Genomic DNA, 25110 nt, shown 5'->3' on the forward strand with positions numbered 1-25110 from the left:
CGGGCCACGCCCCGCTCTCGTCACGCGGCTCAGGCCCCGCCCCGCCCTGGGGCGCGCGGCACCTCCCCGTTCTAGTAACTTCCCCGTTGGGCTGCGTCATCACGGCGCGCGACGGCCGGGCCGTTTCCGGTGTGGGGGCCGCGGCGGGAGCGCTCCGCTGGAGCCACCGGGAGCCGCCGGAAACCGCTGGGAACCTCGGCCAGGCTCTGCCGTGCCGTGCCGTGCTGTGCCCTACCCTGCCCTGCCCGCGGCATGTCGGAGAGAGCCGAAGATCCCGCGGGGGGCCCCCCAGGCTCCCCTACCCGGGACGCCGCCGGTGCCACCGAGCCGCGGATCATCAAAGTCACGGTGAAGACTCCCAAGGAAAAGGAGGAGTTCGCCGTATCCGAGACCAGCAGCATCCGACAGGTGAGGGACGGCGGCGGCGCGGGGCGAGGGCCCGTCCCGGTGACGAAGCATCTCCTGCGCGCTCGGGCCGCACCGGCCGAGCCCCACGGCCGATCCTGGCCCAGGAGAGCAGCGCTGCCATCTGAGACTCGCGGGGGCACTGGAGAAACTCCTCCTTGTCCCCTCTTCCCGGCTTCTCTCCTCCCCGTTGCACTACAGAGAGTCTGTGATTTTATAGACTGTCTTGGGTTGGAAGGGGACCTTGAAGATCATGCAGTTCCAACCCCCCTGCCGTGGGCAGGGATACCTTCCACTAGACCGGGTTGCTCAGAGCCCCATCCAACCTGGCCTTGAACACTTCCAGGGATGGGGTGCCCACAGCTTTCAGTGCCTCTCCACCCTCACAACAGAGAATTTCTTCCTGATAAGTAATCTAAACTTACACTCTTTCAGTTTGAAGTTATTCCTCCTTGTCCTGCCACTACACGCTCTGGTAAATAGTCTTGCCCCATCTTTCCTGTAAGTTCCCTTCTGGTACTGCAAGGCTGCAATTAGGTCACCACGAAGCCTTCTCTTTTCTCATTCCTTGAGTGTGAGTTGTCCTGTCGAGCTGACTCAGTTTGGCAGTAGTTCTCTCACTGGCTGACTAGCATGACTGTAGAAAATATATACATTCACCAGCACCTCTGCAATTCCAGTAGTTCTTTTGGTCTAACACTACCTTTAAAAACAGCAAATAGGCCTTCGTTTTGAGGAAGTCGTATCCTTGTACTCTGTAAAATTTGCAGTCTGCTGTACTTAAATGTACTAGCTATGGATATGGTACTTAGCATGGCACTATTGTCAGATAACTGAGTTATTACAATTTTTGTGAAGGTCAGTGCCCCATGGTGCCTCTGTCTCAACAGAAGTAGTAACGCCTACTGATTCATCATCACTATTTCCTGCAAGTCTTCTGGTTTTTTGAAGGTTTGCCATGCAACTGTCGACTAGAACTTCATTTGTTTAGATTAGAAAGCTACAAATCATAGAAAAGGTGTAATCAAAACGTAAAAAGCAAGAGCCTCCTGCTTGTAAACGTTGCTAGATTCAGAGCCTCCTGCAATTTCCTTAGGATTTCCCATTTTCTCACTGAAATGTCTCCAAATGTGGCAAGTCTGTGTTACTCCACATTTTTTTTAGCTTGGCTGGTACTGCACACCTCATCAAAAAAAGGTTACCTGTGAGAGTGCCATTAGTGTCTAGATACAGAACTTGAAATCATTCCTTATGCATAAGCTGAAAGACACTGCCTGTTTATCAGAGCAGGATACAAAAGATGAAGGTTCCCAAGTATCAAATGTAGTGTTACCACCTTGGCTAACCTGTTAGACTCTTGCTCCACCTAGTTGCTGTGAAGAGAGAAAATGCTGATATTTCTTTCAATTTTTTTACCCTTTTGTCTTTTTTAGATTCAGGAGTCTTTTTTGTTTGGTTGGTTTTGGTTTTGGTTTTTTTTTTAACATCAGCATTTGGCCTATATGTGTCCCAGACCCAAGTTTCATTGAGGGCTTCTCTCCAGCTGCCAGTGGGTTGAGACTGCTCTCTTGTCTTAACTGGTCTTTTGGCAGCTGCAGTATTGTGTGCTATCAGCTGCTCTCTCTGCAAGCTTAATCTAGGCATTTCTCCCAAAGGTAAAATGACTGTGTTTGCTTTTTAATGTTGTTCACTGCTTTCCCAGCAATCTCAGTCTGAAAGGGGTGCTTTTCACTTCTCTGTTCTCCATAGATTTGTGAGCAGCATCAATGCAGTTTTTGTAAAAGTCTTTGCAGTTTGGGGGCTTTTGTTTTGTTTGGGTATTTCAAAAGAGAGATTCATAAGCTGAATCTAACCCGAGGATTGCATTTGTCCTGAAAAGCAGTTAGCAATTAGTTTGTATCCTTCAGGAGTTATAAACAGATTTACTTAAGATGTGAATTTCAGAATATATTTGACTTTAACAAGTTTGTTTCAGATGTGAATACTGGTGGAGCTACCAGGCTTTCAAGTAAGCAATTGTCTTAAACTGAAATAATTGTACAACCCAGCAAGAGCATGAATTTTTACTGAAAGCAGCCATGCAAGTTTAGGGAGTTAACAGAGCACACTACATCAAATGTCTTTGTTGTCCACAGATATCTTAGCTCTGAGTGTTGTCTCTCTTGGAGCTGCTGTTTAAAGATTAGATCTGCACTTATGTCTTCGTTCCTGTGAAGTAAGATTGCACCAATGAGTCGACCATTTGTGTGAAGTCCCAGGCAGTGTGACAACACTAAAAAATGAACTGTCCCCATACTGTGACTAATGTTGGCTGTTTCTCTTAAACAGTAAAAATGAGCTTTTGATAGTAATAGGCATCAACAGTAGATGTGACGTTTCTTGAGCCAGCCTTGAAAATAGGTTAATCTCAAATACCAGACAAATTGAACATCTGTCCAAATGCATCTGGAATCAGCAGGTTGTTTGTATGGTTGAGATAGGTGGGCCAGTAACTTGCAGCTTGTTAAAAAAAACCCAAAAAACCCCAAACAACCTAGCAGAATAAACCCCATTCAGTTGTATATTTCTGTAGCTCATATTATGACTTAGTGAGTTGACTTGTTTATTTCTCTGCAGTCATTTCAGAATATTGCCAGAACAATAACCTGGATTTTCTAGGAAAATGTTTTGGTTCATCAGGGCCCAATTTAGGGCTGCACAAATCATATTTTATGTTGTTCCATTAGTGTAAATCAGGCCTGCAACTTTTCTGTCAAGATTTTTTCCTATATTAGAAGACTTCAGGATTTGTTATTGCTGATCCTGTGCAGCTGGAACAGTGAGTATGCAAGTTGGAATGGAAAGTGACCTTCAAGTACAAAGCCACTCTGGGAGGTCAGTTGATTGCAAGTGTCTGCTTTTTTTCTTTGAAACCTGTTTGATTCTGCTGAGCACAGTTTGGCTGAGTATTAAGACAAGGACCAAATATTTGCGTTCTTGACTGGGTATGGTACTGATCTTGCTCAGTGTGAAGACTTCATGACTACATGCTGGCTGAAGATGAATACCTATAAACCTGTTGACTTTAGCTGACCCTGACAGAATTGATACTAGAGTATCAGCTCAGTAAGACTGTCTCTTGTCCTAATTTTTTTATTTCTGTTTATTTTCTGAGTCCATGGCAATAGAATCTTTGCAATTCTTGCTTAGCAGAGTTGATTTAATGTGTTTTGGCAAAGAAAAGGTGCACTCGTGTTAGGAACAACTTATGCCTTCCTGTCTTAGTGAACAGCTTGAATTGTTTGAGTGGTGAGGTGTTGGAATCAGTTACATGGAAAACAGTTTTACCTTCATCATTTAGACTATTTACACAGAGAGGTAGTTTTGAAGAGTTAAACCTTTCCGAGGCTTCATGGTGCTCTTTTAATGCCTCATGTTGACATTTGCAGTTTATTGTAACTGGTTCAGAGTTACTGTCCACCAGTGTGGACAGTAGTGTGTAGTGCGCTACAAGTGGTGCATTCTGAGAACATCACAACTCTGCAACAGGGTAACATGACTAGCTGTGTATTATTAACTTCTAGGCCAACAAAGAGTGGATATAGTAAATCTGTAGTAATAATTTCAGAAGTTTGCAGTTCTTGCAGAGAATTGTTGTCAGTCCTGTGATTATATGAAAATTTCATAGCAATACCCATCTGGAAAACTTAGTGAAATTGAGTTTACTTCCACAGAAAACAGATTTGGTTCTTTTGAAGGTTTGGGGGGTTTTTTTCCATTTTTTTTATTTAACTTAAACATTTAATGGAATTTCTCTTCAGTGTGAAGTATAGTTTTCAGTAATAGCATATTTAACAGCTCCTAATATGTTTTTAAAACTAGGTGAACACAAACGTGCTTTCTGTACTAGAGTAAATTACAGATAAAAACCTGACTCACAGAATTATATGTGTAAATATATACACATTGTGTAGAGACTCTGCTATTTGTCAAATAGAGATCTCATAAACTTGTATACTTTGAGTCCAGCTCATGGTTGATACTTTAAATTCAGAAATCCGGAGTTTCATGTTTATGCCTGGTTCTTACAATCCCAAATTGGTAGTGTTCTGCTTTATCAAGATCACAGAGGTGTAAATGTTAAACAGAACATTGGGTACATTGGTAGTGGAGCATCTTTCCAGGCTTGCATATGCTTTTAATATTTTTTTATGTAATGTTTTACTTTAAAAGAACAGTTTAATTTCAATTTTCTTAACCTAATCCAGTTCTGGTTTTCTGTTTTTCTGTAATCCAGGGGTTACTGAATGGTGCAAACAAAGGAGGTTGAAAGTATATATTGGAATCCGACTTATTCTTCTTTTCCAGGATTGTGATTTAGCTTTCTCTTGACAGTCAAGGCACTAGAGTGCCTGAATTGTTTAGCATTAGGTTTTCCATCATCTGGTGTCTTAGTGCATTGTAACACATCCATGGGAGTCTTTATGGAGTCTGCCTTGCAATATACTCTGGTTCATATTTCTTAAGCTGATTTTTTTTCTGATTTTGGGAACTTGATTAAAATTGTTTTAGAGTGATGGTAGGTGGCCATTTGATTGAAGAAAACCTTCAGAAGTAACTGTATAATGACTTTCCTGACAGTTGGCTTAGTTAGATGTAACTCAAAGGCATCAGTTATCCGACCATAGTACTCAGCAAGTGTTTTCTGATAAATAACTGGCAGATACAGTAAAATAAGAAAACCTTTTTAAGTAATACTATGAAGTGTCTTGTGTGTAGATACTTATCTGCGTAAAAGTAACACCATAATATTCATGTATTTCTTCTGATTATTTTTTTTAAACTTTATCCATGTCAGATAGGGCCTGCATTCCTCCAGTGAGTTTGTTTTGCTAAAATCCATCACCTTCAGTCAGCAGTATCACAGAGTTTTTAAAGATGGTCCTTTACACAGTTCAAAATTGCCAACAGCACAGAAAACCTTAATAAATAATTAACTGTGGTAGAGGTGTCATGTTAAGATTTTTAGAGCCAGGCAACGTTTCGACTTAGTGACAATAAACCTTGACTCTGTAAAAAGGTCCCTGTCTGGGAGTAAAGTTAGGGCAAAATATTAAGAATTTGGAATATATGGTGACATGGTGTCCTGATTTTGACTGAGATAGTTAATTTTCTTAGTAGCTGATATGGTGCTGTGTGTTTTGAATTAAGTGCAAGGATAATGTTGATAACACATCAACGTTTTGGCTCTTGCTAAGTAGTGCTGTCATGGTTTAGGAATGGTTCTCCCCAGTGCCCCCACCAGACTCTCCAAACCACATGCTGCTCTCTCTTGCTTCTCTGTTTTCGCCTCTCTCTCCCTACTGTGATGAGCTGAAGAGGAGAATTGGAGGCACAAAAGGTGAAGATCACAGGTTGAGATACAAACAATCTACTGGAAACAGCAATGAGATAACAAAATGAATAGTGACAGCAACAATACCAATGACAGAGGATACAAGAAAAGGAATGATTCACATGGGAAAAAATACCCCAGTAATAAACAATACCAGATGGCTTCTTCCACCGTATTTTCTCCACCAGACGCAACCTCTTCTCCCCAGAAGAGTCCCTTTCCTCTGCTGCAGGCAATGACTTGAAGTGCTATAGAATAACCAGTGGGTTCTGGCAATGCCTCCTCCTGGCGACTGCAAAAATTAACCCTTTCCTGGCCAGAACCAGGATAGTGCTTAATCTAAATCAAGGAGTTGACAGTTTGCTTGCTTTGCCAGTGAGCCCGTACACAGGAAACAGGGAGGGAGTAGATTGCCAGGTGCTTTTATGGGGAAGAGAAGTATAGCTAACCATTTTTCCTAAGTCAGAGCTTGGAGAAATGGAGTGGCTTGCTGAAGGATCTCTGGAAGGAATAGAACTGGCTAGAACATGAATCCTGAGCCCTTTCCACTACTATGCACTGCTGCACTTTTCCCTTTATGGGTTGCTTATGTCCTGTCATTTCAGAGGTTCCAAACTTGTGGCAAATGAAAGTGAATCTGAGAAGAGACCTAACATTTCCATTGCATCTTGAGCAGGCTTTTTATGTAAATATGTCCCAGTCAAAACTGGCTTATTAATCTCTGCAGTTTTATTATTGTGACTGGAAAGAAATCTAGTGTGCACTTGAATAATGCGTGTATGTTGTCATAAAGGTTGTTTTGTGGGTCCTGATACGTTCACGGTTGCACTCCTGTCTTACTGTAGTGTTGGTTTTGCATGGCAGCCTACAGCTTCCTTGGGATGGGGCACCAGAGGAGGAGCAGCTGATCTCTCTTGTGCGCAGCAGTAGGACACAAGGAAGTGGAATGAAGCTGTGGCAGGTTCAGATTGGACTTCAGGAAAAGATTCCTTGCTGGGAGGGTTGTCAGTCCCTGGAACAGGGTCCCTTGGAAAGTGCTGGCACCAAGTGTGTGGCACCAGGCCTGCGAGATTCAAGGAGCTTATGGACAATGCTCTCAGTCATGTGGTTTAGTTTTAGGTAGTCCTGCAAAGAGCAGGGAGTTGGACTTGATCTTGATGGTTCCCTTCCAACTTGAGATATTCTGTGATTCCATGAATATTGTTTATATACTACGATATCAGCTTTCTGATGAGAATTAAGTTGTGGACCTCACTGTTACAACATATTGTGGAAAATATGATGGTGAGTTTGGGTAAATGACATTACTCTTTGATTTGTCATGGTATGGTAGTCTTCTATTCTTATGCATTAGCTTTGTACCAAATTGTAAGTATTTCTGCTGGTTTTATGTTGCTTTGGAATGTGTATTAACAATAATTAACTAGGAGAATGCAGAATAGGATGCAACTGCCTGAACAGCAGAAAAAGGTGTGATATTCCACCCTTAAGGTGGAAGTGAGAAGTGAGCACTCAAGATTCTTAGATACTTCCTTCCACTTAAAGAGTGAGATGTCACAGAAAGGAATGACAAAAGCCAGAGGCTCCACAAGACCTTGGGAAGTTTTCTTTGTAAATTACATACCTCACACTGGTATATTAAGTCCCTACTATGAGCACATTGCAGCGGGTTTTGAATAAAGGGGTAAGATGGAAGAGAGAAGGAAAGAAAGAAAGGAAAAAAGAAAATAAGAAAGAAAGAGAGAAAAAGAGATCACCAATCCTGCATTGGATTGGTGATCCAGCATTGATCCAGTTGAGGGGGAGTCCAGGGTCCTGAGGGCTCACATGTGCCTGGGCTTTGTGGGGATACCTTTTTATAGAAAGACTTTCCTTGCCTCGGAGATAAGTTTCTCACTTTCTATGCAAATTTGTTATCATGTGGAGTCCTTTCTTCTAGACCTTTCTGGAAATGGGTCATAGGGCTTTGGGTGTCTTGTTGGTCTTGGTTCGCCCTACAGTCCATGCCCACTCCTCAGCCTCATTCCTGCACTGTGTTGTGCTTATCTACAGGAGCCACAACAAGGATGTTTGCCCTGGAAAAGTGTCCCTCTACCTCTGTATGGCCCTCTTCTCCAGTCACATCCTGTTCTTTCCAATGGCATATTATTACCAAAATCCTTGATTGTTACCTACAATTCTTGTCTCTTGTTACCAACAATCCTTGGTTAGCTCCACAGCCATCTGACTGTTGGTGTTCAAGACGTGCACACTAGGCCTTCTGGGATTCTACAAAATGTCTAGACCTTATAGCTGTTAAATAAATCAGCATGAATATTTTCCCACATGGATTTCTCACTTTTTCTTAACAGAGTAATTGGTTTTGAAAAGTCCAAAGGGTGATGGGAATGATTAGAATGATTTCCCTCAAGGAAAGATTAGGCTTACTGGAATCCCTTTTTTAAAGGGAAACAACAATCTGTTTGTGTTGTCCATTGTGGAAAGGACAGTAAAGAAATAGGATAGTGAAATAAGTTTCTTGGAAAAATGTTGCTGGGGACCTCAGAGAACAGACTAGATAAACATGATAGAAATAATTCAGATAAGTAACTTGGGAAAGGAATGGACTAAGTGACTTTCTGGAATACTTATAAATCTTAAGGCTGACTTAAAAGAGATTTCTTCAAGAACCGGAACTAACTCAGTGTAGACTTTTAACTAACCAAGGGCAACCGCCTGCACAAACACAGAGACTTTTAACGTATATTGTCTCTTGGACTCTCTCTTTTTTTTTTTTAACTCTGTTTATTTTTCTCTTCCTATGCTATAAAATATTTCAGTTAGCGACTCACCTTCAAAGCATAATACAGTGGTATTTTACTATTTTAGTCCTGCCTATTATAAAATGCAATTATTAATAACTAGTTGCAAGATTAATATTATATTTTCCTATATGGAATGAGAATTCTGTAGGATGTTGGGGATGTTTTTTGAAGTATTATAGTCAACTTAATTTTAAAATTTTAAACAGGGTGAGCTTCTGAAAGACTTTTTAACTACCTGGAATTGTTTTAAAATTACTTAGCCTGCAGACTAGTCTTGTTGCATACATTTATCTGGCATTCTTATAATGAAGTTAGTCCTTAGCACTTTTTTTGGATATATTCCTTTTCAAGTTTTGTGAATTTTTTGGTTTTGATGAGAGTATTTTTCCAGAGAAGAATAATTTCAATTAGAACTCATTCAAAGCAGAACTTGATTATTATTGAATAGGAAGGCAAGAAGGTATAGAATGGGCTTCTGTGTTCAGTTGTTTCAATAGGGGTATAATTTCTTAGTGAACTGAAAAATGTAGCTGTTCACCATGCCCTGGCTTGCAATTTATGCTGCATTTTATATAGCTGTGTCATGTGTTGAATGAGGAAGCAGAGCTACCTAAAGTGTAACTTTTGCTTCTGTGGGAAGGAATGCTGGTTTTGACACATGGAAAGAAGGCAGCAAAAAGATGTCCAAGAAACAAGGACACTCATTTCCAGTAAAAGTCTAGACAGATTTATCCTACTTGTGACATTGTATCCTCAGTCTTTCAGCAGTGGATGGCTTCAGTGGTGTGCGTGTATATATATTAGCGTACTTGCTAGTATGTAATTATATATATGTACTTGACCATGTGCATATATATGTATGTGTTTAAGTAGTTTATATAATACTATGTATTTGTTTTCATGTGTGCCTGATTGAACCTGCAGTAGTCTTTAAGAGAAATCAGATTTTTGTTATCACTAGTTATATAACTAGTGATCTAGATGTGAAGTTCTTCTCATGTCCTTTTTTTGTATGAAAAAGAAATATTTCCTATCTTTCTCTGAAAAAAAATAGGTTTAGAAAATTTAATAAAGTATTTCTAGTTTGTGCAGTGCAGGTGAGGTAATACAGCAAATGTAAAAAATAGCTTGTTCTTAAATTTTTTAAAAAAATCACAGTTCAGTATTCAATTGCACTAATTGAACTAATTTTTTTGTTTAGTTCAAGGAAGAAATCTCTAAGCGTTTCAAGTCCCACACTGATCAGCTTGTGTTGATATTTGCTGGAAAAATTTTAAAAGATCAAGATACTTTGACTCAGCACGGAATTCATGATGGACTCACTGTTCACCTGGTTATCAAAACACAAAACAGGTAACCTAAATGATGAGTGGTCATTTTTACTTAATACTGCAAATTCTTAATAGTTTTCTGTAGGGCAAACCTAGATTTGACCAAGTCACTTTAATCAGCTCCTTAGTTACAACCCATGCAGAATAACTGTCTGAAAGTACAGTGCTCTCTTCTTTGGTTTATCTTGTATTTTAATTGGATTCAAATTCTAAATACGTATCTCCTGCCTTTTTTTTGTTTGTTTGTTTGTTATTTAACTTCTTGGGTTTAGTGCTGGCAGTGTTTTGGCTCCATAGGTCTTAGATATTTAGCTCTTACTCTCTGTAGATTCGTGTTGTGTAGGTTTTCTTTTCATGCATGAAAAGTTTCAGAAAAGCTTTTTTCTCCTCTCTTGTCTGCCCCTCCACCTCCCTTCCCCTCCACTCTCCTCTTCCTTTTCTTTCCTCTGCAGTGAATTTTCTTTCCTTGTTTTGCTAACACAGTGAGTAAAGACTCACTGTTTTGGTAAAATGAGGAAAGAAATTTTTTAACAACTGCTTTAGTGCAATGAATTTCTCTGGCTGAACAGACTTGAGATTTGGGCTTCTTGAGGTATCTTTAGAATGATGGTGAGAAAGTTGTATCAGTTGAGCTGTGTCATCTGTGCATCCTGTGAAGCGCCCAAAAATCCTTTCAACAAGTAGAGGAATAGATCCCTCAAATGTAGCTTGCTTAGTCAATAGCATGTTCATTATCTACACTGAAAGTGTTCTTGCTCCTGTTCTACTTAGGTCTTTCCTGTTTGTGATGAGGATCTCCTCTTACAGGAAAATGTCAGATGTTGAAGGAAAGTGAATGGAACATAGGAGAGAACAGAAAAAGAGAACAGAACAGCTTTCCCTTTCCAGGCCACACCAAGTCACAAAGGCTTGCTAGTAACATTAGCATGAAATATAAACGCTTGCTGAAATTAGTAGCATTAGCATTAAATGTAGGTGCCTTCTGAAATTATCTTCAATTCCATGTTCACATCCTGGAGGGATTATCTTCTCTGTTCTGGAGTCAAAACACTTGTTTGTACTGTCAGGGGTCTCCCTTCTCTGTCCTGTGCCTTCTCTGCCTGAAATTTAGGCTGATACAAGCCTCCATGCCAAACCTGTATACAATATTAGTTAATACTGCAATTCTGTACCTTGTTTATCTGAACTACTATTCTACTGTTGCTGGTTTTTTGTTGCTTTTTTTGAGTGTGGCAGAGAGGCTCCATGAGTAGTGTTAACAGGAGGTTTTTGATTGTGCAGTCTTCAGTGGGTTCAGAGGTTGGAGCTACAATAGCTATACATACTGAAATACCAGTGCCAGTCTCTGGTACCTTCTGGTACCTCTTTGCCTCTGGGCAAAGGAGCACCTATGAACAATGCCACATTTGTGGCTTTTGGGGAATTTGTGGTGTCCCTGGATCTGTCCTATCAGCATGGCAATCTATCTCTTCACTCTCTCCCACTTTTTTGCATAATTTTAGAAGAATGTATTACTATTATCTGCAGAATGTTTTAATCATGTCTTGGACAAGGAAGTACAAACAAAATCTACATGTGCCTATGCTTCTTCAAATGAGGCATTAGTATTTTCACCCACTAGCTTTGCTTGAGTAAAGTAAAAATATGCTCCTAAAACCTGCTAGAGAGAAATGTCAGCACAGTGAAAATCACCTCTGCGAAAGTATAACGTTATCCTGAAACATCTTAATATTCTTCTTGCTGAAATATCTGAATTTTATGCTTGTCCTGAAAGACAAGATTTAGACCATGCTGGTGTGGCCTGGCAAGTGCTGATTTTTGGCCATGAGTATCAAGATTGATTTGTTCCCAACCACTTTACATTATACCATTTACTTGTCTGTTGACTGTTGCAGTTACTGTTGCTGCCATATGTCTAAATAGACAAGGGTTCTTTTCCAAAACTGAATCTGAACACGATCTTTTCCCTTCTAAACAATATTAGGTGTGTAACTTTCAAATAGGAATCCTCATATATTCCAACCAATCCTTGTTGAAAAAGAGGTGATTTTTAACTGTGCTACATTTTCCAGAATGATACAAACTTTCAGTGTAGTCTCCTAACCTGGCTTATGTGGTGTCAGAGTAGCAGTGAGTGATTAGCAATGGGCAGTGAAGCTGCACTGGATTTCTGAATAGAGTTCCAGGTCAACACATAATTTGTTCACAAGCAACAGGAGGAATCATAATGGCAAAGTGGATATAAAAGATGATGTGCACTTTACAGGAGTCTCACTCAAAGACTTGAAGCTGACAGGTTTGACACTCACTCAAACCATTATCTTCAGAGTGTATACCCCAGTTTCCATGGAAGAAATATGAACTGCAAGTTTCAGTTTCATCTACTTTTCTGTCATGCTTTTGAGAACCTTTCATGTTTGTTACATGAAGAGGTATAGTTGCTTCTCAAAACAGTTTCTCAGTTGAAAATACAAATAGGATTTTATTCTTATTATTCTTCTTTTGCTTATGGAGAAGAGATGTATGTGTTTTCTAGACTGAAGAAAACCAAATATCTCTAGCAGGAGATTCACAGCCAATATACAGTGTATAATCTTCCTCATTCAAGTTACAGCTCCTTGGCCAAGGGTACTTGTGTTTGCAGTTGCTGTTAATGGAGTTAGAGAACTCTTAGAAAACCTCAGGAAAGCCTCTGCATCTGAGCCATCTCTCAAGCATGGTTTTTTTTGGTATGGTTGGGGTTTCTTTTTCTGATCTTCTCTTGAGTGGAGCAAGCACAGAATTTTGTTATAGCAGAAAGATACTCCAAGATGAACTGAAGTATGAAGTCTATAGTACTGTCAAATTTTCAAATCTGTGTGAAGTCTGAATTAATAGTTTTACAAGTTATTTTATGAGGTAATACTGCAAATACAGGCATTTATGAGATTGATTATTGAACTAGACTGGAGAGCTGATTTGGATTTCAAACTAGCCTCTTTTCTTTTTGAACAGAGAGGTCAAACTGGCTTTATTCAAGCTCAGTTCCTTGATCTCTTTTGCTACATGGCAACACCTGTGTTTATGCCTGCAGTAGAAAGGTGTGGTGAGTATATAATATGGGCAGCCTTTAGTGCCTGCTCTACATTCTGCTGGCCTTAGCTTGTAGCCTGTTCTTGAAGTCTTAAAGGTTATTGAATCTTATATCTAGAGAAATGCAACATTAACTGAATTTCACATTTAGTAAAGCTTCCAGTTAAAGATGTGGTGTGAAACAAATGCCACATTAAATTTGTTGGGCTTTATTTCTTCAAGGCGCAGGCAGGTAATCGGTAGTATTTGAGTATAGTGGCGTAAAGCATGGATCCTTAAAGCAAGATAAGGACAGAGGAAACAATTCATTGGCAGACATCCCAGGATAGGATGAGAAAGTGGTAATGGCTGCAGTGGTGGCCATCTGTATTTTTAATATTTGAAACTACTGTTCTGAAAAATTACACATGTCTGAGAAAGATTTGTTTCAGAAAGCCATCTGCGGATAACTGGTTTTTGAGAAAGAATCAAAATGTAATTTAAGATTCTCAAATATAATACTATTCCTACGTTAAATGGCATTATTTAAAATAACTTTTTAAACTCACAGGTTTTAAAATTGCTTTTTTAGATCACAAGACCACCCAGCTCAACAGGCAAACACCACTGGGAGTGCTGCAACCACATCAATATCAAGCACTAGTACTTCAACACCAACTTCAACAAATAGTAATCCTTTTGGCTTGGGTAAGAATTTTGGTTAGGTAGCATTGTGGGTGTCTTCTCTTGGATTCAGGTAATTGTCCCTGAAGCTTTATTCTATTATAGACAGAACTTAAAAAAACCCTTCAAACACACCAGCCAAGAAACCGATTACACATATGTTTCTAATTGGTTGTAGAAGGTTTCTGATGTGTAAGTTACCGGAGGAAAGTTGTTTCCTTAATTTTATACAGAATCACAGAATAGTTTGGGTTGGAAGGGACCTTTAAAGGTCATGTAGTCTAACCCCCTTGCAGCAAACAGGGACATATTTAACTAGATCAGATTGTTCAGAGCCCCATTCAATCTGACCTTGAATGTTTCCAGGGATGGGGCACCCACCGCCTCTCTGGGCAAACTGTGCCACTGTTTCACGACAAACTTCAGACTTGCACCTTTCACCTTCAGTAGTAAGGCGCTACTGATGTTATATTTTGGCACTCTGGATAATGAAACTCCTTCCAGTGTCCTTGTGCTCCTTAAACGTGCATCTGAGTTCTTGTTATCTGAGAATTGATGAATCATAGAAGTTGGACCTGTAACACGAAGCAAAGATCTGCAATAGAAACAATAAAATTGCTGCTAATCTTACAATTAAGTGTTTCTCAGGTTCCAAGTCTGATAGTATTATGAGTCTTCGCTTTTATGAATAAAGAGGCTGCAGTCTATTGACTTAAAATAATAACGTATTTTCATAATTGCAGTCGGGGTTTTGTTTCATTCTTTTTCACCTTTTTTGCATTTGCATAGTGGGGTAGAGGCAGATTGGAAAAGCCAACTATAGTAAGGAATTGATTGTTTAGGTTTAGATGGTTCCTCAGTCTAACTAGTACCTGAAATTTTTTATTTGGACTCAGCAAAGGAGAGCAATTCAAAACATAATTAGCTCTTGGAGTATTACTGCCAAGAGAAACTCTGCTTTTAATTAGAATAGGGGCTATGACTTGTATTTCGAGTTCTCTCTTGGTTTTAGACTAACCAAGAGGAGACAGATAAATGATTTTTACAAATGCAGTTGGTAAGTGTTGCTGGAGGGGTTGAGATCTGGACCTAAAACCCCAAACATCTCTTGTATCCTGGCTGTGGAAAGTGAGAAGAAAAGCTATTAGAATTGTAGCAAGTTATATTTAAGATACAGTTTCTTGGATTTTTGTTATTTAAAGAAGCAAACTCCTAGTGGGTGACTCCTTAACAGCCTTGCAAAAATGGGACTTTCCATTCATTTTCATTTTTTTGAAGTGTGGGATATGTTCAAATATTTTGTATTTAGAAAAGACCTGGATGTGTTTGGAAGTATACTAGAAACTGGAAGTTCAATTATATTTTTTTCATTCTCTTAAAGGTGGCCTTGGAGGTTTGGCAGGTCTGAGTAGCCTGGGCTTAAATACTTCAAACTTTTCGGAGTTGCAAAGTCAGATGCAACGGCAACTTATGTCCAACCCAGAAATGATGGTTCAGATAATGGAAAATCCATTTGTTCAGAGCATGCTTTCAAATCCTGACCTGATGAGGCAGTTAATTATGGCTAACCCTCAAATGCAGCAACTGATACAGAGAAATCCAGAAATCAGTCACATGCTGAATAATCCAGATATAATGAGACAGGTATGTAGAAAGATCTGTTTATGACCTTTGATTATACTGTAACTATAAACAACAGAGCAGGAATTGAACATGCTTAGTGGAGTGTGTGAACATTCTTGAAGTATTTAAGCTTATTCAAAATCCATAAAAGGTTGCCATAGACAACTAATGTTTATTTTTCTACTTGTTATTGTTCAGAATAGACTGATAATTCAGAAAACGTGCAGCATAGTTTTGAAAGACATTGAAGACTGTATAGTCATGTCTTCTGAGGCTAGAATGGATGTGCCTGTCTGCACTTAAAGCCTGTTGTCTAGCCAATGAATTTAACAAAAATAATTCTCCAAAATACTAAGTATTTTCATTTTATCTCACTTCTAAATGCTTTTAAAATTAGATGATACATAAGATATGTTGTGTTGCAGAATGTATCAAAACCCAAATAGATAACTAGATGCTTTTTAAATTGTGTGTATTTATTTTAAAGTTCATACTATAGGTTGCCTGCTGTAATGGTGCTAGAAATGATGAATATATTGTGTGGAAAAGATGAAGGAAGAAAAGAGTAGTTCATTCGGAGGTTTTCTTATGTTTAGCCAGTCTTCCTGACCCAGTCTGTTGTGGTAGAATGCTGGCTAAACACCGAATTGTGTTGACTCACACTTGGGCTTGATTCAGCTTTGATCATAATTTCAAACCGGGTTAGACTGGGATAACTGAGATATTGCCGAATGCTGACGTTTTCACTTTAGAATGGATTTCTTATTAATACAGATTAAACGTTCCACTTCTCTAGACACTAGAACTTGCTAGAAACCCTGCAATGATGCAGGAAATGATGCGAAACCAGGATCGGGCCTTGAGCAACCTTGAAAGTATACCAGGGGGATACAATGCCTTGCGACGCATGTACACAGATATTCAGGAGCCAATACTGAACGCAGCACAGGAACAGGTAAGAAAAGATTACAAATGACACCAAAAGTGAATATTTCTTTTTTTTAAATAAAAGCATGTCAGTAATGTAAATTACTTAATTTTTAATTCCTTTAATTCTTTGCCTTAAAATTTGGAGGTGCAGTAAAATCTTTTTAAGGGTGTGTTTAGTAACTTCGAACTGAAGATGAGAAGAATAAAAAACTTTGAAGTTGGAAACCAGTACACAAGATACCATCTTACTGTGATAAAAATACAGTGTAGTAGCAACACTACTTAGAAATGTGATTTAATTTTTTTGGAGGTCCTAGTATCTCTCAATATTAGTGTCTTTTAACAATATTTACCTTTAGTTACTGTAGAATCATGAGTATAACTGATTAAGACCTGTAAACATTTATCTTCATGATTCATTTGGAAAGGTAACTTGCGCATGATATGTTTGCTTTCCTCTCTCTGTAGTTTGGAGGTAACCCATTTGCTTCTTTAGTAAGCAATGCATCAACAGGAGGGGACAGTCAACCATCTCGTACAGAAAATAGAGATCCTCTGCCAAATCCATGGGCTTCTCAGTCCAGCTCACAGACTTCCACAACAAATACCAGCACTAGTGGTGAGAGCAGTGGCAGTAGTAATGCTGAAAACAGCACTTCTGGCACTACAGGACAGAGCTCAACTGGACCGAATTTGGGGCCTGGACTAGGAGGTGTGTTTGTTACTGCAATTGTATATATTTGCATGTACTTTGAAGCTTGCTGAAATGATTCTTTCATTAGAAAGAGAGTTTTTGATTCAAAGTTTTTATTGCTATTTACTTTTGTAGAACATTTTACTAGTATCAAAGTTCTCTGTAGAAAAAAATATGAAAAATAATTTAGGGCTATAATAGTGTTACTTAAACACTGTTTAAATTTAAGTTGTCTTAAAATAGCAAAAGTAGGGAACCTCTAGATGAACTGTGGTTTTTTTCTATTTCAAGGCAAATGTGAAAACAGCTAATAATGTGGATACGTAATGGAACTGCTTGGATACAGCATCTGCCTTAGCTTCTAGGGTAGATGTGTCTGTGTAAGCAGAAGAACAGTAAGATATATTTCAGGGTCTAAAACACATAAAAAGCAGGTGGTTGTATCCTGGTTTTAGATAGTCTGGTGGTAGTCAGGATGTTTACTAAAGTGGCTTTTTATTTTTTTTAAGCTGGTATGTTCAACACACCAGGAATGCAGAGCTTATTGCAGCAGATAACAGAAAACCCGCAACTTATGCAGAATATGTTGTCTGCACCCTACATGAGAAGCATGATGCAATCATTAAGCCAGAATCCTGATCTTGCAGTACAGGTAAATTGCATTTGGTGTAGTGATGTATTTATTGTGTGTATTGCAGTAAAAAAAAACCAAAACACAAAACCCAAATAGCTCTACAGCTATGTGTAGTGAATTACCCTGTTTTTAATGTTAATCGCTAACTCACTGAAATTATTACATACTTACATTTAACAGTTTGTCACAGTGAGTTTCTTCAATTTGTAATTGGACATCATGCCTGACATGCTTCTAAAATAACTTGTAAGGCTATGTACGTTCTGTATAGCCCTGAACTTGTGACCCAGCATAAGAAAAGGACAAAACAAATGCTTTGGTAAATTAAGGTGGATCTATCGGTAAATAAATACCCCCAATAACTTGGTAGAACTGAAGGGAGGGGACTTGGTGCCATATCTAGATATTACTCTGTTTTTAACTTCACTTCTGTGACCTGTGCTCCCTCTAAACATGGAGATGCTGTTTTATGAATGGTATCGTAGAAGTGCTTTCAAATTTTACTTAAACAGTAGTATCAAAAGTCAAATCCTGAACTGAGATTGAAAAAGCATTTTCTCTATTAGATACTCACTTGGAAATATCCTTGACTTCAAGGAATGTTTACAGGGAGCTATTACTTAGATGTGTAGTTGAGGCTGAGCAGAAAAGGATTTTCTTGTAACAATTGGCAAGCCTACCTCATTTGTATCTGGAAATTCATTCACTTAAAAGATAAAAAACCGCAACCAAGCAACACCAAAATAAAGCAAAACACCTCCAAAAAGTTTTGGCCAAAGGAGAAGTAGATGATTACTATTCATGAATCTGAAGTTATTTTCATTGACTATTACCATGTCAGTAGTTGTTGTAAAACCTCCTGTGGATTTTACTGCTTGATCTTTGAAGTTAAATATTTTTGTCCTACAGATGATGTTGAATAATCCTTTATTTGTTGGAAATCCTCAACTTCAGGAACAAATGAGACAACAACTTCCAACTTTCCTTCAGCAAGTAAGATGAGATACTAGCTGTTATTAATTGTCTGGAAGTCAGTAAGCAATATTTTTAGTAAACTGGTGCCTGTCTTCGTTTTGGCTGATAGCTAGATTTTGCAATATGTTCTTATTAGCTTTAGAAACTAAGTCAGATTGTCCCCTAATAATATTCTTGCTTAATGTCTCCATCCCTTTCAAAAAACTGACTGTTGTCTGCAGTTAGATGGAACAACTACTTAGATTTGCTCTTGCTTTTTTGCTTAGATGGAATAATTGTTCTTACTACACACGAACCAGAGAACACCTGTTTGTGACAAGATTTATTTCACAAATTAAAAGGATTAGTACTTTTCCCACTACTAATTAAAGTTTCACTATGCTTTTCTTTCTTCAAACCTGCCTTATATATTTGGAAATGAGGTCTTATGGCACACCTTGAAAGGCCAAGGTCATTAGCTAATTCAAAAGAAGTGGTTTCTGACATTTTTTGCCCATAAAGATTGTCTTCTCCTTAACATTGTGCTTGCAGCCCAGGTATCTGCTTGATACTAGTTGACACAGTGTGTAGTAGTACTGTGTTCCATAAATAGGAGCAAGCATGATTTGTCTAGGAATCAAAATCCACTGCATGAACGCCAGCCATCATTAGGCAGTCCTTGCAGATCAGTGTAAGTGTACATTGCCAAGATCTGACTGCACACAGGAGGTTTTATAAGTAAAATAATTAGCACATACTTGAATTATAGTAGCAAGTTCAGTGTTTAGAAGGTACTTTTATATTGTTTCTACCACATAAATGGTTGTGGTGTTTTATAATGCCACCGCTTTGTGATAATCAGTAGTATCTGAGGAGCTAGTACCACATGTATGTTTTGAAATATGTGAATAAATGGTAATTAATGAATGTACAGTAAGAATAATTTCTGTTTCATGTGGGTATGTCCTGTCAGTATCACTGTGGAGTTTATCAGCTAGTTCTGTGTTGTATTCACTGTGTAAGGTCAGGTGACTAACAACATTAGCAGGTGAGGTAAAGTCAAGAAATACCTGGATATTTTCAGAATGTTGATAATATTGCAACTTGTACTTCCTTGCTTATCTACTGGTGTTTATATCATGGGATTGGGACACAGAAACCATAGAGTCTTCATAATGGAAGGCGTCTTTTGCAATGAAGGGCAGTTGCCCAGCAGAACTAGGAAAGAATTGCTGCTACTGGAGTTAATAACATTAATAGATAAGATCCAGGTCACCTAAGTGCTCTGAGAATAGTTGGGCCACCATTTCTGTAAGACAGCTTCAAATATCAGACAGTAAACTAGTTGCAGCAGTTTTCATTGGAGAACCCAAAATCATTTCCTTTTTAAAATTTAAGTAACCTTTGCCATCTATATATTTAGTTATTCTTTGACTATCAGGAAGATAAAAATCCAAGAGATGAATGGAGAGTAGTAACTTGTGTGCTGAAGTCTCCTTAGGCATCCATACTCCAGAGCAGAGTTCTTCATGTCCTATTCTCCAATTCTGCTCTGCACCAGAGGCAGCTTAATCCGTGATTTCTATGTGAATCAAAAGGGTTTTTCCAGCAAAAGTAATTTGGTCTACTTGCCACGGGAAGGGTGCTAAGATTAATAAGCCTGTATGCTATTTGAAGTAGGTCTGGCTACCAAAACTGTGTCATTTGTAACTGAAACTTATTTTTCACTCATCTGTTCCATCTCTTAGCAGAAGTAAGCTTAAGCCACTAGTTTTGAGTTTGTATCTAAAATAGTCAGGGTTTTGGGTGCTTCAGTTCAGAAATGAAAAAGGATTTGCCTTTTAAATCATTAGTGGATGTGAAAGCAGATTTTTAATTGAAGTCACAGTAGAGCGAGAATCCTTGAATGTTATACATTTGCTTGCTTGTATACTTTGCAATGTATTTTTTTACATTTCAGGTTGTGAAGGCACTGCATATGAGAAGATGTGTACAAATAGTCATGACCAAACTGCTGTGATCTGAAATTAGCTAGGAAAAAGAAATGTATTATTTTTTCTTAGATATCTGTTGGGCAAGTTTCATCACATTGAGCATTGTTGCTTACCAGTAGTATGATAATTGATAATAGGATACTAATTCTAGAATAATGTTTTACTAATACAGACATACGGCTTTGAAAGATTGAGGTCTGTAATGAAAAATACTACTCCTTGTGTACTTGTCATTTGAAAGGCTTTATCCACATCTAGAGAGTTCATTGATTACTTTCTATGAAAGCTTTCTCACAGAAGATAACTAAAGGATTTCCCATAAATATTCAACTACAACACTGAAAAACAAGTTCTGAAATTGTATCAGATTCTATAAGAGATCTAATGATAGAAATTAACTTGGAACATCTGCATATGATTAAGAGTTTCTCTCCTTTTCTTAGATGCAGAATCCTGACACATTATCAGCTATGTCAAACCCTAGAGCAATGCAGGCTCTGCTACAGATTCAGCAGGGCTTGCAGACATTAGCAACAGAAGCACCGGGGCTTATACCAGGGTAAGAATTGATTTAGACAGGAACTTTTCCCTTGTATTGTTCATTCGTTTTACATTTAGAGATTTATGAAGTTTTTATTAAACACTCCTCTTCCTGCCTCTTTTTAGTTTAACTACACTTGTTTTGGAATCTGTCACATTTTTGCCTTCTGTGTACTTCTAAACAGTGGTAACTCTGGTCTTTCTCTTAGTACTTTATTTAAATTGTCATCCTCTCTTTGACAGAATTTTTACCTAGTAATTAAATAAATGAGAAGAGACAAGCTAGTATTTATTATTCAAGTGGTGTATTTCTTTTTCTGTAATTTATACAGATTTAATCCTGGTTTAGGTGGATTGGGAAGCAGTGGAGCTCCTACAGAGTCCACTGTACCTAGTTCTGCTTCAACCGAAAATACAAGTCCAGCTTCAGGAGCTGCTGAACCTGGTCACCAGCAGTTTGTCCACCAGATGTTGCAGGCACTTGCTGGTGCAAATGCTCAGGTAAAGTACGTCACTATATTTTAGATGTTCTGACTTTTTGCTTTACTTTTTTTGTTGTAAACCACTGGAAAGGAGGCTGGTAATTGAAGGGAGGGTCCCCTGGATGCTTCTGGTCAAAGGGCAGCAGAGGAGGCTTAAAAGTGCTGTTGCAGCTGTGTAAGTAAATACTGAAAAACCACCAAATTTGAGTAAAAGTGTTGGTTGATTTTTATATACTCATCTTCATGCCCTGGAGTTTCAGAAATGTTTGTACAGGTTGCGGCAGATCAAGGTGGTAAGTTTCACTGATAAGTGTAGTGCAGGTTCACGCAAGAGTAAAGCTTAAGCATATTGAACACTGTTACCTCTGTGCTCTTTGCCTGTATTGCTGTCACTCTTTAGCTGTAACTAAATCTCTGTCCCCCTCTTTGGAATAGCCACTCTCTGCCTATTTGCAGCCTGAATTCGTACTCTAATATCCTGCAGTTCCAGATTGCAGTGCATTTTGTTAACATACTGAGTGGGATTAAAGGTTTCCAGAGAGCTCCAGAAGTCAAGCAGAGGTAGCAACTTCCAGTAGTAGTAGGGTGGTGAGCAAGACTGGCCTTAAAGGAGACATGCTGTTAACTTCTGGGAGTGTTGTGTGAAACAGCACCCTTGTGCTATGGTACCTACCCTGTGTAATGGCGGACTCCTGGTGGAAAGGGCAGTCCTGCTTTTCCCTCTTCATTTGCCATGGCGTGAGTTAGTTCAGTTTTGCTGATCTGACAGATTTTTTTCTCTTATTATCTAACCACTTGAGAGCGTTCATGGGTGTTACTGTAGCAAACGATATTCTTGTATGTTTTCACTTATGCTGTCAAATCTTACCCTACTGGGTCAACATTTTGTTTAGTTTTGTTTGTGGGAAGCAGGTTGGGGGGCAGTTCTTAAATTTCAGGTTACGTCTTCATTGTACTGGTTTGTAACCATATGCAGATTTTAAATACAGGTGGTAATTTCTTGATGTGTGAAACTGCTGAATTAGAACAACAGCAAAATTAGCAGTAGCCGCACAAGTTTTGTGTACCAATATAAATTGAGTAATTGATTTTAAAAAGTAACGTCCCACCATGTTATTGTTCTGATTAAAAGAATGCCTCTGAAGGTCATACCATTTAAATAATGCATATTTTTTCCATAAGTTTGTGTAAGCAGAATTTTTCTATAAAGCACAGCTGCCAGCTTGCCTTAGCCTCAACCTTTCTAACAATTAAGATTTTGGTGATTTTAGTCAACAAATACTTGGAGTGTTACAAAAGAGATGATTTCTATGACAAGGAAAAATAAGGCCTGTGATGGTCAATACTGGTGACAGCAACATCATACTCTTTGCTGTTCCACATTACTAGGCTGAACTCTGTTTCATTTTTAAAAAAATACGTATATGCATATCTTTAAGAAATGGATCATGGGACGTAAATTTACCCAATTTAATTTTAATCCTCTTTTATCAAACAATCAGTTTTTCCTGCAGTTATTTGGGAATGTTATATAAGTGTAGTTACTCTTTAGATTTGAAGGTGCTGACTTGTTAAAAAAATTATTCAATTGCTAATTGAATTTGTCAGTATATATTTTTTGGAACTTGAAAAAGGTATAGTCAAAAATTAGGAAAGACAAAGCAGTGCAGAAAAAAACTACATTTAATTTCTGTATTTTGCTATATGCATATTACACTTTTATAGTTCGAAATTTTTTTCTTAGCAGTTACAAAACCCAGAAGTTCGATTTCAGCAACAACTGGAACAGCTGAGTGCAATGGGCTTTCTGAACCGCGAAGCAAATTTACAAGCACTAATAGCAACAGGAGGAGACATCAATGCAGCTATTGAAAGGCTGCTTGGCTCTCAGCCTTCATAGCAGTGTTTCTTTTAACTTTAAAAAATGTAATTTATTTTTGATAACAGCTCTTAAATCTTTCAAATTGCTTTATTTCATTCTGACTCTTGGGATTGTCTTGTTATAACTAAAACCAGCCTGATGCATTTGAAGGTGGAGTGCAGTAGTTTTCTTCAAACAGTGGGAATCAATGCATCTTCACTTTCTTGAATGCGTCAGTTATTTTGTTCTGCATTATTTGTGATTTTTTTTTGAAACAATATCAGCTTTCACAGTTGGATGAACAAGTTTTGTCTGACCTACAAATGGCCAATGTATTTACTACCTAAACAGTATCCTTTAGTAGTAATTTATGTAGATTAAAAAATTAAAAAAGGAAACAAATTAATTGAAGCTGTGGGTACCAATACTGCTCATTGTGATTTTGGCATGTTGTTTTTCTTGACTAGCAAAATGCTGGAAGATTTATACTACTTGAGTAATGTACCATCTTTTGCTTTAAATTGTATAAACACGATATATACAATGCAGACAGCTCATTTCTAGAGATTTACACCTTACAATAGAATGAGATTGTAAGTAATGGGAAAAAAATAAAAACCAACAAAACCCCCACAAACACCAAAAAAATAACACAGGAGAAAAAGTCATAGGACTTGGATTTGGTGTAGAATCTTCCAGGATCTTTGGTAACCATTTCAGAAAAAATGCTTAAGCAAGTTCAGTTAAAATATACTAGAATTACTGTTCTGGTTGTCTCTTTACAGTTAACTGTACAGAAACTTGCATTATAACATTATCTCAGTATTCACAAAGATTAACTGTAAATTACTTTTGTCATTGCGCAAATTAAACGGTGCAGAGCCTTGTGCTCTGGAATTGCTTCGAAGGCTTTTTGGCTTGTTCCACTGAGATTCTAACATATTCTGATTTGTAATTGGAGACATTATTTTCATTCATGGTCATATGATACTCTAATTACTTTTAACCACCAAGTAAAAATACTGTATAGCTTTTGAGTTTCTATTGGTAGTTACTTCTCTTGTGCACAGGTAATAAATGAATTAAAAAAGTCTTTAAGCATCTTGTCTCAGTGTGTTTGTAGTTGATCCATTCTCTGGACTTCAAGGTGACTGTCCAGCTTCAGAGCGTTTGAGTGCGAGCTCTGGGAATATTCATCAGCTCTGGGCTAAGATTAGTAAACAACTGTTGGAGTGTGAGATGGAGGCAAGAGAGTAAGAGTTGCATGATGTTGAAGACTTCTAGCATAGAAAAAGTGGAGATAGAAGAATAAAAGTTTAAATGAATAACATCTGTTTTTTATTGGTCTTTCATGTCAGTGTAGTTGTGAACATACTCACTAAATTGTATTGCTTTTAAACACTTGGCTTGAGCACTTTCTTTTGACAAGTATAAATTCGATTTGCTTGAAAGCAGTGCTTGCAAGTGGTTTTAAGTTACCCACTTTGAGTTAAAGTTGTTAATCAGTCTGATGAAACAGAATTATAATGCAGTATAATGGGAGAAGTTGAGCACACTTCAGCATGTAGTGAAATTTTAAAAACTTTTGGCAAAGCCATGCATGCAGTTTGTCATTAAGTGCACTGTATTATCTCAGAAGAGAAGTTTTACTCACTGTTCAGTAATCCTCTCTTACTTTCCCATTAAGTAAATTGATCAAATAATGCTGCTGGATGGTACTGGGAAAAGTTCCAGAAAATCTCTTGATTG

The 25110-nt window shown here is 38.2% G+C and overlaps 1 protein-coding gene across 2 annotated transcripts; it reads left to right on the forward strand.

Moving 5' to 3' along the window:
- Window positions 1-252: 252 nt before the first annotated feature.
- On the forward strand, window positions 253-24462 carry UBQLN1 (ubiquilin 1). 2 transcript variants are annotated; one of them, XM_027721571.1, is made up of 11 exons: window positions 253-408; window positions 9785-9936; window positions 13558-13673; window positions 15031-15293; window positions 16069-16227; window positions 16671-16914; window positions 17406-17548; window positions 18440-18523; window positions 20922-21037; window positions 21351-21519; window positions 23245-24462. In XM_027721571.1, the coding sequence occupies exons 1-11, from the start codon at window positions 253-255 to the stop codon at window positions 23398-23400; spliced, it is 1758 nt and encodes a 585-aa protein (XP_027577372.1). In that variant the 3' UTR covers window positions 23401-24462. The 2 variants fall into 2 exon arrangements, with proteins under 2 accessions (XP_027577372.1, XP_027577373.1); XM_027721572.1 differs by having other exon boundaries at window positions 23248-24462.
- Window positions 24463-25110: the final 648 nt, after the last annotated feature.

Source organism: Pipra filicauda, unplaced genomic scaffold, assembly GCF_003945595.2.
Source record: "Pipra filicauda isolate LSUMZ 115617 unplaced genomic scaffold, ASM394559v2 scaffold191_size1418713_pilon, whole genome shotgun sequence".
NCBI lineage: Eukaryota > Metazoa > Chordata > Aves > Passeriformes > Pipridae > Pipra > Pipra filicauda.